The sequence below is a fragment of the Typopeltis vanoorti genome, chromosome 13 (genome assembly GCF_054136105.1).
Source record: "Typopeltis vanoorti isolate ZY-2024b chromosome 13, IOZ_Tvanoo_1.0, whole genome shotgun sequence".
Taxonomy (NCBI): Eukaryota; Metazoa; Arthropoda; class Arachnida; order Uropygi; family Thelyphonidae; genus Typopeltis; species Typopeltis vanoorti.
In genome coordinates, this window is record NC_143561.1 from 60,210,405 (window position 1) to 60,226,489 (window position 16,085).

The 16,085-nt window shown below is 34.5% G+C and overlaps 1 protein-coding gene across 1 annotated transcript in view; it reads right to left on the minus strand.

Annotated features, from left to right (window-relative positions):
* LOC150100206 (bifunctional purine biosynthesis protein ATIC) overlaps positions 1-16,085 on the minus strand; it is a 307,282-nt gene that overhangs the window by 121,579 nt on the left and 169,618 nt on the right. Inside the window, exons 11-12 of the mRNA XM_090403041.1 lie at positions 14,558-14,643; positions 3,824-3,913 (exon numbers count right to left, since the gene is read on the minus strand). Of these exons, the coding sequence (XP_090259167.1) occupies positions 3,824-3,913; positions 14,558-14,643 (176 nt within the window). The remainder of the gene's footprint in view (positions 1-3,823; positions 3,914-14,557; positions 14,644-16,085) is intronic.

The window sequence follows — 16,085 nt, forward strand, 5'->3', positions numbered from 1 at the left end:
ATAAGTGTAGCAATCAAAATTCTCCCTATGATAAAAACAACAAGAACTCAAGTGGAGAAGTGGGGAGAAATAAATACAGACTGTAATGAGAAATTTAATTTTATTCAGACTAGGCACTATCTGAAACCTCAAGAAAGAAGTAGAAGGTCTGAATCCTCTGCAGGAGTAACCTGTATGAAAAATTTTTCGTAAGAAAAAATTTTTCAGCGGAAGAGTAAGCCTTTGTTGGATTCTGAACAAGGAGAAATGGAAATTGTTAACATATCATTCAGAGTCCAACATAATCTACCATTCCCTGAGCAACATTTGTTTTTTTTTTAAAAAATAGTCTCATGCTCATAATTTGCTATTTATGTAATTTCTTCAAGTTATGTTAATCGATATTTATTTATTTATATATGTTTGGGATAAATTACTGTTATGAAAAGCTGTGTATTAAAATATCATTAATTTTGTGAATTTAATTCCTCTAAGAATTAAATTATAATGTTAGAAACTGTAATATATGTGATTTTGATATATCCAAAAGATTCTTTGTGGTATCACTTGATTGGTTGCTATGAGACATTATGTTATTTTTAATTAGCGCGTGTTTATTCTATACTATGCACAAGGCGAAGTTGATGTGAGCTAAACCAGTGAGAACCAGTTTTTGGCAGGAAAAGGGAAGGAGTAGATATGAAATCGTAATAGAATTGAATAGGGAAGCAGAGAAAACAGTATAGGAGACTGGAGGGGAATTTTGACATGTCGAAAACGGTATTTAAAGGACCAGGAATCGCTTGGTATTTTAACTTTGAAATACCAACTCAGAAAAAAGTAAAATACTTGGTATTTTACCTTTTTCTGAGTTGGATTTTTATCAAATCTTCCTAACGCCTAGCAGTGAAATAGTGCAAGAAATAGGTTAATACGTATTAGAAAACGAAGAAATAAGTAGGTAACTTAAACCAAGTGCATAAAGATTATATTCTCCCGAGTCTATATATCAGTCGCGGAATTGGAAGACTTTTTTAAATTTGTGTTACTACATAGCAAAGGCCAGCAAGGACTTAAAAATTGTTCTTCGATCTACTTATGATGTGTTGAAGCTATATCCTGGTAAGTTTACCTTTACTATACTTAGCGAGAAGTAACGAAAATTAATTCCTCCGAAAGTAAATTGTTCCTAGTTGCAGTATTCAGAGAGTCGAGATTTAATATGTGATGTGCTAAGACTTTTCCCTCTTCAAATGATAAATGCTATGTTATTGAATTAAGTGTTCATTAACTGAATGAGAATACTGTGAAGCCTATTCGTTGTGATTTAGGAATCTCAACTTACATGAACTAAAATTGATCAACTGAGCCTAGAGAATTACAAATTGAATGTCTATATGTTCACGAGTTGTATTCTTCTGAATATCTTGAACTGATTTGATATTTAAAATTGTTTTGAAATGTAACCTTAATCAGAGTAGAGTTATGATATAAGCTCTTTGTAATAAGAAGGATAAGATCTGTATAATATAATCTTTAATTATAAAGTTTAAGCTCAGCTGAGTAGTACTAGTGACTTAATGAGAGCTCTATATTCGTTCAATCATAATGTCCCTGTTGGAATATTGTATTATGATGTAATTTATGTGTCACTGCATTAAATAATTTTGTTTGAATTGAATCTTGAATTTGCCTGATTTTTTCATTGCACCGCTCATTAAAATAATTCGAATCTCAGCGGGAACCCTATGTAATAAAAATAAGAACCTTGGCCTAAATTCAGCTTTATAATAACCTGATACAGTTGAAGGTTGATTTATCTAAGTTGCTTTTGCAATTTCTGAATATGGAGTGGTGCAGTATAATATAAATATTTTTCACGTTCGATTGATATATCAGCCCTCAACAAATTGAATTTATGACAAGAGATAATAATAAGAAGATAAAACGTAATTGAGAAGAGTTGCGATCCAACAGTGTCCAGTGGAAGTGGTATGGAAAGCAAGACCCGTTTTTTGTTCTCTTTTGTATTGTACATCTTTTGGTGTTCAGCCATGCGTATTTCTCCAGATCTTCCTGTCTGACCTACATACAAATCCCGCAAGAGCAATGGATTTTGTAGACTCCTGGTTTTTTAAGAGGATAATGAGGTAGTTTTGGTGGATGTAGGAATGCTGAAAAATCCAACCAAATGCAATAAAAATCAAGGTTTAATTCTCCATCAAGTGTGGTCAGCTCTAATAAAAAATCTACCTCAATCTGAGCTCGGACTATATGAACGAGTACATATAGTCCGAGAACATATACTACAAGAACACGCGATATCGTCCAACGTCAATAATGTTTTATATCTGCATTCTGTTATTTGAGTTTATGAATAGCCAGACGGTTATGATTTGTATTTATTCATTTCTCTTGTTTAAACTTTAAGTTATACTATTTACCCCTGAAGATGTAAATCCTACAATTTACGAAACTTGTCGGGAATAACAAGCATGTTGTTATTCCTCTGTATTGAGCCTTGATAAGACCCTATCTCGACTACTGTGCCCAGATTTGGTCACCTAGGTTTCTTCTTGATGGGGAGGAGGTTGAGAGGATCCAGAGGTGAGTGACCAAGATGATAGCAGGTCTGTGGAATGAACCTTATGAGAACAGGTTGAGGATTTGTGGGTTGCAAAAATTGATTGATAGACGGAGGAGAGGAGATATGATTGACATTCAAATTACTGAAGGGTCTCTATAAAATTAATTCAGAAGATATTTTTGAGATCAGGGCTGGTTGTGGGAGGACTAGGGGATATCCATAGAGGCTGAGCAAAAGTGTGGTTAGTAAAGGTTTTAGAGCTGGGTTCTTTACTTTTAGAGTGGTGAATGAGTGGAATGGGCTGCCAGAGTCTGTGGTGGATGCTGTGACAGTGAATGAGTTTAAGGTGAGGTATGATAGATACTGTATGAATGTCGAATAGTTGTGATGAACATGATTTGGGGCCTCCCTTGATGAGTCTAAGGACTCCCTGGAGTTGCCCGTAATAATAATAATAAATAATAATTCATCTCTCCACCACTTTTGTGGTCTTCTTGTACTTAGTTCCCTTTTTTTTTCTTTTTTAATGTAAAAATGGCCTACATCACCATTTTGGCAAATATCTGCACAGCTTCAACTGTTGCTGCTTTTCATCTTCCCTTAATCACTGTGTGCTATTCAGAATAAACACTCGGCAACTTATTTAGAGATGTAAGCACATACATATTCACTCATTTTTGGATGATGACACTGCGAGAAAGCAAAACTATGAGGTACATGAATGACTCAATCATTCACCATAACTGCTTTCCTCTGGAATGCATATTAGAAGTGAGATGAAGTTTGCTATCTTTCCATGTAAAATTTGTATATCTTATGGAAGCAAGTATTAACTATAATTTCCTTCCCCCTCCCTCGCAGTTTTTCGTGGAACTTCAGGAACGAAGCTAAAAAAAGAACAGCTTCATGCCTGCTCATTTTCCCAATAGTGTACTTTAATGCATTAATCGTTAGGCAAAATGTTTTGCTTTTTTTTGAAAAAATTGCATGTTTCTAGTGAACATGTAAACTGCTTATTTAAAATTATGAAATTCAGGTGCAATTCTTGATGACAGGCTCTTACATTCAGAACAGAACTAGCTCCATTCTTTTATTTCTAAATTACATCTAACTATATATCAGTAGCTTAGCTAAATTTTTTGTAAACATAAATCAATAAAACATACCAAGAAAAATATATATTTCATGAAAATTTTATTCTTGAAAATGCAGCAGTTTGCATATATATAACAATTTAAATTTAAAACTTGTCCTTACTTTCAATACACAATAGTTTCCCCCTTTCTTTTTTCTTAAAATCTCTAAAGCCTGAGGGTCATAACCAGGTGCAATAATACCATCAGATACCTGCAACAAATTTAATTTCGTTCAACTTTTTACTCATTTTAGTTAGGGAAAAATTTTCTATGTCTGCACATTTAAGTTGAAACAATGAAAAATTTATTTGTTTTAAATAATCATATATGTTTATTTGAGAAGAAAAATAAAAAGTTTCAAGTAGTGCTTGTGTGTGCATTATTATATATAAATAATAAAATATCAAGACATTTTGATCTTTGAAATACAGTGATTATAAACTGAGTTAGCCTTGCATTAGGAACACCCGCCTAACAACATGTTGGTCCACCTCTCTGTGCAATCACAATTCGCAGATGCCTAGGAACAGATTCCACATGGTGTCAAACATCCTCCATGCTTAAGTCGACCCATGTCTGTTGCAGCAATTCCATCAGTTCACATTCATTCCATGGTGGAGGAGGATCAGTAGTTTTCACACCATGTTCTAGCATCTCCCACACATGTTCAATTGGATTACAGTCAGGGAAGTTTGGGGGCCAAGGCAATATTTCAAATTTGTTGTCTTCTTCCTCCAACCACTCAATAGTTGTACAAACCTGATGACAAGGTTCATTATCCTGTTAAAAGATGGTGCTGTGGTTGGAGTAGACCTTCTGCAGATATGGATGGAGATGGTCAGCTAACAGGTTCATGTAGCCACTCACCATTCAGTGTTTGTGGAATGATAACCAACGGATCTAGGGCATGCCAGGAAAATGCTCCCCAGACCATAACACCACCTCCAGTGACTGTTGAACCCCAACTATGCAACCGGGGGATAGGGCTTCATACTGTTTATGCCAAATACAAACCTGATCATCAGCATGGTGCAGCAGGAAATAAGACTTCACTCCTAATGACCATTGCCAATATTCCTTAGCACTGTTTGTGATGCCTGGCCATCATCAAGGGTACGCTTGTTGCTCTCTGGCTGTGGAACCCCAGGTGAAGCAAGGTGCGGCACATGAAGCATACGGAAATGAGTTGAACTGCCCTGCTAATGTACTGGTGGATGTGTTGTGTGACTGTTGCATGTCGTTGCTGAGATATCAGTCATACCACCCAACACTCACCTCTCTAGGATCAACTACACATGGCTGACCAATGTGAACCTTTTTGCTAGACATCTGTTCGTGGTTAATCCAGTTCTGGTACAGTCTTGATACAGTAGTACAGGAGCAACCAACAAGTGTGGCTGTTTCCAAAATACTAGCCCCTGCCCTCCAGGCCCCAACTATCTGCCTGCAGTCAAATTGACTTACATTAGATTTCCCCATTACTGGCAAATGTGTACTGATTATGTACAGAGAATACGTTTGCTTATTTATAGTAGCTGCACATGATGTTGATATCACGTGGTACTTCGTTATCACACTGAATGTGTAAATCGGGGGGGGGGGGGGGTCCTAATGCAAAGCTAACTCAGTTATAAACAGTTATAACAGGCTTACTGGATAACATGATTACTAAAGAAAAACAACACAGTATTTATTTCTTGAATATGTATTCATACTGCAAACACAGTGGAACTGCTTCTCCTACAAAAAACTATGAACTGCAACTCTTCAAGAAAATGTCCAACTTCTTCCTCAGTTCTCAATTGCACCCCCCACACACATTGCCTGGATGAGCATATACATTCTTTGACCTCTCATGTATGGAAACAATATGAAATACAAGATGTTAATATATTATTCATGAAAACCTTTTATTATTATTTCCCTTTTAAGTAAAACATATAACTTTGTTATAAATGATCACTTATGTTATAATTATAATAAGAAACTTTTATTCTTAAATGGAATAATTTTAATCCTAAATTCAAATTAGGATGGAAAGATATTGGCTATCAAAAGAGGTGGATAAATATAGGCCAAGGGGAAAGAAAGAGAAAGAGAGACCAGTTGCAAAATGGAAAGGCCAGTGAAGCGGTGTAACAGGCAAATGCCTAATCCTTGAAGAGAGAAGAAAAAAGAATTTTAATGTGTAGATGCCCTAACAAATTGTATCACTAAGCACTGTACTATTGAAATTAATAATATAAAATTATTATATCTAAATAACAAAGTATCCCCCCCCCCGATGGTGTCTCTGCCTTGTTGTGGTGGGAAGCATCTGGAATCATATCAAGGTAGCATAAAATTAGCAGCAGAAAATTCAATTGGAATTCAAAATAAAATACAGCATAAAAAATGGTTCAATGAAGAATGTGAATGGGCAGTAAAGAAAAAGAAAAAAGATAGAAGCACATGGCTTAATAACCCAGCTGATATTCATGCCTTTCTGAGATACAAAGAGAGCAGCAAAGGAAGCCAATAAAATAATAAGACAACAGAAAAGAAAATTCTTTCATGAACAGATTGAAGAAATCCAGAAATACTTAGCAGTAAATAATCCCGGAAAATTTTTCCATGAAACTAAAAAACAAAAAACAGGCCCACGTATGAAAACAATAGTAATCAACAATAGCAATGCACAAATACTAGACACTAGAGATGAAATCGCAAACAGGTGGAGAGAATACTTTAACAAACTCCTAAATTGTGGTGAACCTACTGTGTCTTTCAAACACTTCTAGTTGATGAGATTCGAGCAAGCAGGTTAAGATAGCTTGGACATGAAAAAAAAAAAAAAATGGGTGCGAAGAGAATAGCTAAACAACCATTCAAATTGAAACAGAAAGCGACCCAGAGGTAGACAGCGGATGCATTGGGAGAATAATATCCAAAACGACTTAGCTGAGATGGAAATTCAGAACTGGAATGAAAAAGCTCAAGACAGAAAAGAATGGAAGAAGCTATTGCATATAGCTAAGAATAGAGGTTCAACTAGCTAAAGAAGAAGAAGAAATAAAGTATATTCATACTTTCTGTTATTTAGAACATCATAGCAGAGCAATTCCTATTCTGAAAGAATTTTATGTTCTACACAATGACCTAAATCTTTATTCTTTGAAACAAATTTTGAGCAAGGCAGAGGAGAATACTTCAGGAAAATATGGAATAATGAAACTTATAAGAAATGATTTATTCCAACAAAAAGAACATGTTGATAACAATATCAGCCAACATGAGAGTGAAGTGCCTATATATATGACTGATATGATTTGTATGAAGTCACACAGAATGTAATTGTAAATTATCTATGTATTCTGTGTAAACAATCTACATATTCTTGGAAAAAATGACTGGCTGCATGGAGCAGAAGGTAAAAATTTCAAATATTATAGCATAGAAGGAAGGAAGGATTGAGACCTTCAGTAGAAATTAAAAAATAAAATGTATCCATTTTATTAACACTTTCATGATCAAAGAAATCCCTTCCCAGTTTTTAAAGAAAAATTTAATTCCATATTTATCTGATAAACATCAACTTCATAAATCAACCTGATAAACATCAAACTTCAATCTTGAACTCAATGCTCTTGTTAGCATAACACAATTTGTTTTAAGCAACACCATATTATCAAGAAATTACTACTATAATCTCCACTAAGAGGCATAATTGGTTGAATATCAGTCTCTGTCCAGGCCCACTTTGAACATCACTGGCCCTAATAAAACAAATTTTCCTCTTTTTGATAATCTTCACCACTCAGAATACCAAAAACATCTCAATATCACGATGACATAAAATGAGTCTTAATGCATGTGACTATTTATTACTGACAGCAGCATTCCAACAAACTAAAGAAGAAGCAACGTACAAAAATATTCTTATCAATGGCAGAAGTCCAAAGAGTTGTCTTAAAATGCAGTATTAAAAAACAAGATTCTCTCTGGTGCTTAACTAATTCTGCCAATGTAAACATATCCTTTGACATTGACATCACTCACCAGTGACTATTTGAACAATGCAAAGTTTGAGTAATTTCACCAGAAATTGGCAAAGTGTTAAGAAGTAAAAAAGAGTGGTATGTCAGTCTGGTTGGCTGAGTAAGTATATCTGCTTTAACCAACAAGATGCATGTTTGAATCCTGCCATGGGTGAAGAGGATTGTGATTGTTTTCAGGTGGAATGAATCTCATCATCTGGTGTGTGACCAGTGCCTCACTTACTGGAGGGTCTGAAATGGCTTGAAAAACTTCCATGTTTGGTCTCTAAAGCAGAGTTTCCAATTAGTAAAAAATAAATATATTCAGAAATATATAAAATTAATTTTTAAAAAAATCCTTAACCCACCCACACAGTACTATAAGTTTGCAACCTTTCGTAGGTAGGGATTCTATAAAAAAAAAAAAAATTAATAAAAGCAGCTTAAATGTTGCTGTTTTAAAAGGTTCTCAGATTTTTCTGCAAGAGATGTGGTTAAATTAGAAGTACATTTTTTAATATGTTCTAATGCATTCCAATTACCAAAGACATTCTTTGGTAACTAGAATAAAAGAAATTATTTAATATCTGTGCCTGTATTATACTGTATAAGAATTATCATTCTTTCTACTACTACTACTGCTGCTGGAAAATAGGACTACTTTGCTTCTTCACTCATCCTTCTTGTTCGCGAAAATAAAAGAATAGAACTGGATGATTGAGAATAGAACTTTAATTTGATAATTTAGTATAGGGATTAATATCATAATTGCCTACTCTGTCAACTGGAATAAAAGCAATTATTTAATACCTGTGCCTGTATTATACTGTATAAGAATTATTAGTCTTTCTACTACTGCTGGTGGAAGGTAGGACTACTTTGTTTCTTCACTCATCCTTCTTGTTCATGAAGGAACTGGATGATTGAAAACAGAACTTTAATTTGATAATTTATTACAGGGATTAATATCATAATTGCCTACTCTATCAACCCACAGACAATTGATAGTGTGACTTGACATAAATTTTTATGAAATGCAGATTGATATATTAGTGTGATGTCTTTCTTGGTCTCTGTTTTCTCAATGAAATTATTATATTCTTTTATTTAGATGAGCTCACCATACATCTTTTTACACAGCTTAAATATGAAAACTATTTGTATAAATTTACACTTGTGCTTGTGTGTATACTGATTCAGATACATATATTTAGAATTAATGTGTACAAAGTTGAATTGAGAATTACAGAAGAATTTCTCTACTAAGTGTTCCAGGTAAGATTAATGCAAACAAACTTGATAAGAGGCTGAGAAAAATTGTGGAAGATAACCTTGGAGAACAAGCTGTTCTTCTCCAAACAGGTTGCCAAAATCAAATTTTCACTTTATGACAAATCATTAAAGGAAAAACAGAAAAATGGATTGATAGAATCAAGTGTAAAACAAGGATGCATCTATCTCCACTCTTATTAATCATTTATATGGATCACGAAAGAAATAGGCAATAAACCTGTTATTAGAATTCAAGATATCAAACTTAGCTCTTTGCTTTATGCAGATGATGTTGTCCTAAATGCATCCAGTACAAGTCTCCAGGGATTCTCTAACTAAACTGAATAACAACTGCAAAAATTTTTCAGCAATAAAAAGACAAACTATGAAAATAACAATTACACAGACAAACTACAAAAATAAGTGGGAACACCTCAACTGCATTTGCAATAAAGAACCTATAAAAAAAGTAAAATATTTCAGCTATTTGGACACAGGTTTTAGTGAAGATGGAAAATTAAAAATGGAAATAAACAACAGAATAAACATACCTGGTATGATGGGGAGTGAACTGAACAAATTTATACGGAATATGAGAGAAATTAGCCAAAATACTAAACTAGTAGTATAAAAGACAGTGTTCAAACCAGTTCTAAATTATAGAACTGACAGTTGGGTTACAAATAAAAGCACTTGATCAAAGATTAGAGATCACAAATATGTGACAGAGAGAAAAGATTAGCAAAACAGGTGTTTGATGTCAATATTGCAGAATAAAGACCCAGAGGAAGACTAAGATCTAGGTGTACTGATTCAGTCAGAAGTGCCCTAGAAGGTAATGTCAGTGGATGAGGTAAAGGAGAAAAACAGCATAGCTACTGAAGCAGATAACACCTGATGACTTGCAGCACTGCTTTCAACAATGAAAATTCATATGCAACAGTGTATAGATAGAGGGGAGTATGTTGAAGGGGGGATAACAAGTTGTACAATTGTAATAATGAACCACATTTTTACAACCAGTCTCGTTATTTAATAGCCACACCTCAAGTGCTGTCATAGTAGCTTGAACATCCCTTGTGGGTACATATCAGGAAATTGATGATGACATCTTATTTATTGCAATTTAGTACAATATTGTACATTTTATTCATAATTACCATGCTGAATTTTGGGTTAAAATCCAAATTAAGAAGGTATCTTGACTCTGCTATAAATCTGTACTTTGATTGAATCAAATGACCAAAACAGCTGATTCACCAAGTTCCGTTAATCCAAAGAGAAAACAAATATCAGATCACTACAAACTTATAAGGATCAAAGGAATACTACATTGAAAGGTTTGCTATAATGAACTTTCTTTAGAACAGCATAAATGTTGGGAGGCTAGGGTTGGAATTTTTGTAGTAATCTGGTAAAGTGAATGCATCACTGTGGTGTTAGCTATAGCATAAAGTGAGTATATGTTATAAATATCAAATCAATTTTCACACAACTGGCCAGCTTTGAAACAAAAGTCCACTTGATGAAAAGACATTTCTCTAAAGAAAAAGATTGATGAGAGCTCTTGAGAAAGTTAAGATGTACCAAGTGATTCATCAGAATATGAAAAGTGTATCAAATTTTTGTAGTGTATTGTGCGATCAATGAACACAGCAATATGGATCAGAACAGTTTTCTGCACATCGCAGTATGTTTGGAAACTTCAAATTTGCATGAAATCTTGAACCATTAAACTTTTTATGCAAGCCCCCACCCCCATAGTTATGCAAGCTTTTTATGCAAGCCACAGTTATCAAGAATTTGGAGTGAATTTTAGGAAAAGATGGTATGTGAAGATTTGTATTGTAGTCTTTATATAAGCTCACTCCTAAGTAAATTTGAAATGAGGCTAGTATCCTTTAAATACGGTGATAGCTTGGAGTTATGTCGCCTTCAGTTCTTGGGGGGGGGGGGTACATAACTCAAAAATATTTGCAATTCAAAGCACTGTATTCGAGTTTGAAGATAGTGCAGTTATGATTGAAATAGAAAAAAAGTAATGGTATGAAAACTGTTTTATTGAATGAGTTTGCATGCTGCAATACCATCTGTTTTTGGTTGGGTGTAGCACTGCATCCTATCTGCATGTATCTTCTACATTTGATGAGATTGGGTTGATGGTACTGGTCTTTTCTTTTCTCTGTAGATTTTTGTGTGACAGGCATAATACCTTACAATATTAGCATTTACCTTCAAAATCTGGATCATGCTTTTCCAAAAGAGCCATGCCAGCTTTGAAATGATGGAAAGCTTTGGAGAAAATTTTGGAAGTTAGCCTTTAAACTCAACAATGGATACTCTTTAGGCAAATCTTCTTCTTGCCTCTGCTCTGCATTGCTAAGAAGCTGAGAATGGGACTCCATAAGTTCAGCTTCGTCTTGTGGCTTCACTTCTAGGTCTGTTTGCCATCTCTACAATTGTTAATTACTTCAGGTATAGGATTTTCTAAGCCCTCAAAATCATCTAGTAACTGTGGACATAATTTTTCTAGGCCCTTTCGGTGTAGAGATCTTACCAGGCTTTACAATTTTAGTCGGCATCAAGGCTATATGAAATACATGGAACCTTGATGCCAATTAAAATTGTAAAGCCCTTCCGGAATTTCCCAAAGACTTCTTGCCCAGTGCTTTCCTCAACGTTTATTGCTAAAATACACTTGCTGAAGGTTCTTCTTAAGTAGTACAGCTTGAAGGCTGCTATGACACACTGATCTATGGGCTAAAGCAGTGAGGTGGTAATGGGTGGTAGAAATGCGTTTCATCTACATTAAAAATCTGATCTTTTGTGTAACCACTGTCATCAATGACCTTTGCTAAATCCTGTGGAAATTTTTATGCAAGCGATGATATCTGCAGCAGCTTCCTCTCCTTGTAACTATCAAACCATCCATGGCTGGAATGTTAAGGTGCAGATTATCTAATGTTCAAGGGTGGCCAGGAGCACTGTCTACAATGAGTAAAATTTTGAAAGGGATGTTCTCCTCACAATAGCCTTTCATTTCTTGTACAAAGCAGCTGTCAAACAATTCTTTGAGAAAGGCTACAGTTACCCATGCTTTCACATTAGACCTCCAATGCACTAGAAGTCTAGTTTTAACACAGTTTTTCAGAGCTCTGGAGTTTCTTTGAGGACTATGTCTAACAAGAAAGAGTTCAGGTGCACAGAATTTTTAACATGTGAGGAAATGTGGCATGTAATAAGAGAGAGAGTTCTTGGAATAAGTGTTTGGTCACTTTATAAGTAAGAGAACCAATGTTGTCCTTTATGGGTATGTTCTGTGTATTTTAGATAACCCATAAATCTGGAGAGGCCTAGTTTTAAAAGGTTTAAGTTTTTGGATGGTTTCAGGAGACCAGAATATAATTTTGCAAACCATCCAAAAACTTAAACCTTATAATCCTAAGCCTTGTTAAAAATTCTGTGCACCTCAAATCTTTCTAATCTACTGATGAAAATGGTGGAAATGTTTTTATCAGACCGTAACAGACAACACCCTGAAGATCTATTTCAATTGAAAAGAATAACAGTAACTGTCTGCCCTTTCTTGATACTTGTCACCCAACTGCCCAATAGATCCTTGTTCTTTTATATCTACAGAAAACATACCGACACTGGAAGGTACATCCACTATCATCGGATCATCATCATCTCTCCCAGTGATGCGGTCATCAAAACATCAGCAAACTGTGCTAGAACCATTTGCACAGCCCTCACCTGTCTCTCCACAGAAATCGGTCACATCCAGAACACTTTTCTAGCCAGTGGCTTTCCCCTTCACAAAATAAACAAACTCTTTGCTCATCCACCAAGCCCAATCCCCCTCCCCCCCAAAAAAAATCAGAATACAAAGAAATCCAGGACACCTGAGAAAAAACTTCACAGGTTCTAAAAAGTACAACACAGAATGCCTTCAAGCCATACCAAAAACCAGCTACCTTTATCTGCTCACCAAAAGATTCTCTCTATCATCTAGAACATCCTGGGATCTACTGCATCTCTTACTATTACAAACTATCTAACTTTGGACAAACAGGTAGAACAGTTAATATTCTAGATATACTAATGGAAGACTAATGGACAGAGTTCTTGTGTTCTTCCACCTGGAAGAACACACAAACTCTATCCATTATCTGCACTATAGATGTTCTAGAGTAGCAGACCATATCATGAATACAGATCACTGGATTCGGGTTGGAGAAAAACCTCTCTCTTTATATAGAAGCAGATATAAATCCAAGAGACTATTCTTAAAATTTGTCTCAGCATTATATTTGCCAAATCTTAACAAATTAATCTGCCTCACTTTGCCAAAAATCTAGGAGACTGTCATCAAGAAACCTTCAGTAGCAAGTTGGTATCATTGCACCAATAAAGGGCACCAGTTAAGACTGTAGGATCCCATCATTCACATTCAGTCTATATTTGCTTTCTTATCAGTGTGCCTGTATGTATTTGCTGTGCTTAGTATTTCTTTGTGCCCATGGAGATGCCTTGTTAACCAAATTATTATAATGGAGTAATAATTTATTAACTAAATAAATTTAGTTAGTATATGTTATCCATAGACATGTGTTTATTTCATTAAACATCAACATGAATGATAATCAACATCTTAGTATTCATACCAGAAAAGACATTTTTGTGTGGCAGCAAGGAGATAACTTCCTCTTCTTCCTACCATGGATTTAAGTGATGTAACTTGTTCTGGACTCATGTCATCACTTTCTTGGTATTTAAATGAAATCAGCATGCAAGCACAGCTAATCTAAGGTTTGTAATTACTTAAACTGAATGAGAGAGGAAAGGTTCACAAAACAAGTCTGAGTTCAGGATTTTGGAGACAAGGATCCAGAGGAAGACCAAGATTTGGATGGACAAATACAGTTAGAAGCAGCAAAGTGTCAAGACTGATAATACTGTTGTCTAAATGAATACCAGATTTGGAGGAAAACTATCAATAACGAGCTAGCTAAAATATAAACTAAATCATGTCGTCAAACTATCATAGTACTCTGATATGAAAAATCTTAATTAGTTGTGGAGGATGTCAATGTTCTGTGTGCTCATTTTTGTTTGTTTTGTCAAATGTGAAACTAATGAAGATATATACCATTTTCTTCACAGCAAATCAAGAGTTATTTACTGTAAATTGTTTATGCTGAGAAAATGAGTACTAACCACCATTGCCATGCAATTAAAACTGATAAAAAAAGACATTTTAATTTTTGCTTTGTAAATTTCAAAAAAGGTGGCTCTTTATTTCATATTTAATATAATCAAATATGTAAAATTAGGAATGTTATTTAAAAACATTAAATATGCTACTTTTTTTGTATAACCACAAACAAACAAAAATAAATAAATAAAAATAACAACCCAAATGATATATTTAGGTGGTTTTGAAACAAGTTCTACAATATTTATAAAAGTCCTATAATCTCTGAAGCATTTTTTATTCAAAAATTTATATCCAATTTCTAATTTGTAACCTATAAAAAAAATCCTCATTTTCTTTTTTCATTCACCTCTCTTGATATGATTTTAGCAGTAATTATATCACAAGGATCAGAAAGTGCAATAAAATCTCCAAATGAAGACATTCGATCAGCACCTTAAAAAAGAAAATGAGATAACATTTAGAAATTTTAATTACTATGGTATACATTTTAAAATATATCAGATATTAGCAAAATTTCAACATATTTTGATAAATAATTTATATATAGTATTTAAAACATTTTTTTAAAGGGAGGAAGGAAAGAATAAAAATGTATAGTAATTTAATTACCTTGAGTGCTCAGAAGTAGTATCAAAGAATTGAACTTTGCATTTTTTTAAATGAAAGATAGATAACTAAGGATTTATCATCAACATCTTTGATATTTTAACAACTTCTAAGGGAAAGTAACCATAATATAATTAATGATCATTACGGATGCATTAATTTTGCATTATGCTCACTGAAATCTTCAGGTAAGATTTGTGTTCTGGTTCTTTGTTCCCTACTATAGAAAACTTGTAGGGAACAAAGAACCAAAACACTCTTTTTTTTTTTTTTTTTAATAGTGAGCAATAATTGCATTTTAGCTTGTATTTAAAATCTCTCTCTCTCTCTATATATATATATACAGGGTGTTCGGGATAAATTTGATATATTTATAATTAATTATATTTTTCCGTAAGTTACATGTATTAACACACACTTCTCTTCATTTAAAAGTTTGGACCCTTCTTCATTCATATACAAGATGTCAGAAAGGATGGATAGCTGGAACCCACCTGAATCATGGAAGAGAATAACTTGTATCATGATGATTCGTGCCCGCCATCAAAATAAGGATATTACGACTGCTGCCCAATGCTCCCTGAATACAGTAAAAACAATCAGGCATGAACTAGAGACTTGCAATGGTGACTATGAGGATGTAGCAAGAAGAAAGATCCCTAGCAGACGATCTGATTGCGTTCGTACAGCAGAATTCCTCGCAAATCTGCAGGAACAGGTGTTGAAGAACCCTGGCATTGGAATTCGGGCTTTGTTCGTGGAGTTGCTAACTGTAGTCAAGTCCTGGATAACAAGGGTAGCCAATGGTAGGCCGTATGTATGGCAGCAGGATTCGGCCCCTTGCCACACCTCTGGGAAAAGTCAAAAATGGTTGTCTGAAAATTTCTACGACTTCACCAGTCCAAATGTTTGGCCTCCAAACTCCCCAGACCTTAACCCCATGGATTATTTTGTATGGGGCGCAGTTGAAAAAGACACCAATCGCACTTCCAGTAATACAAAAGCCCAGTTAATGGATAAAATTAAAACAGTTTTTGCGGCCCTTCCCAGGGAGACTGTAGCATCAGCTTGTTCGAGGTTCCGAAGCAGAATTGAAGCTGTGATCGATGCTAATGGTGGTTATTTTGAGTAAATCTTGTTGATAGTATTGTAATTAACTCTGCCTGTAATGTGTTTTTGTCAATTCATTAAATTTAATAGATACAAAGAAGATTTTCTTTTTCCTTACGAAACTGTCAAATTTATCCCGAACACCCTGTATATATATA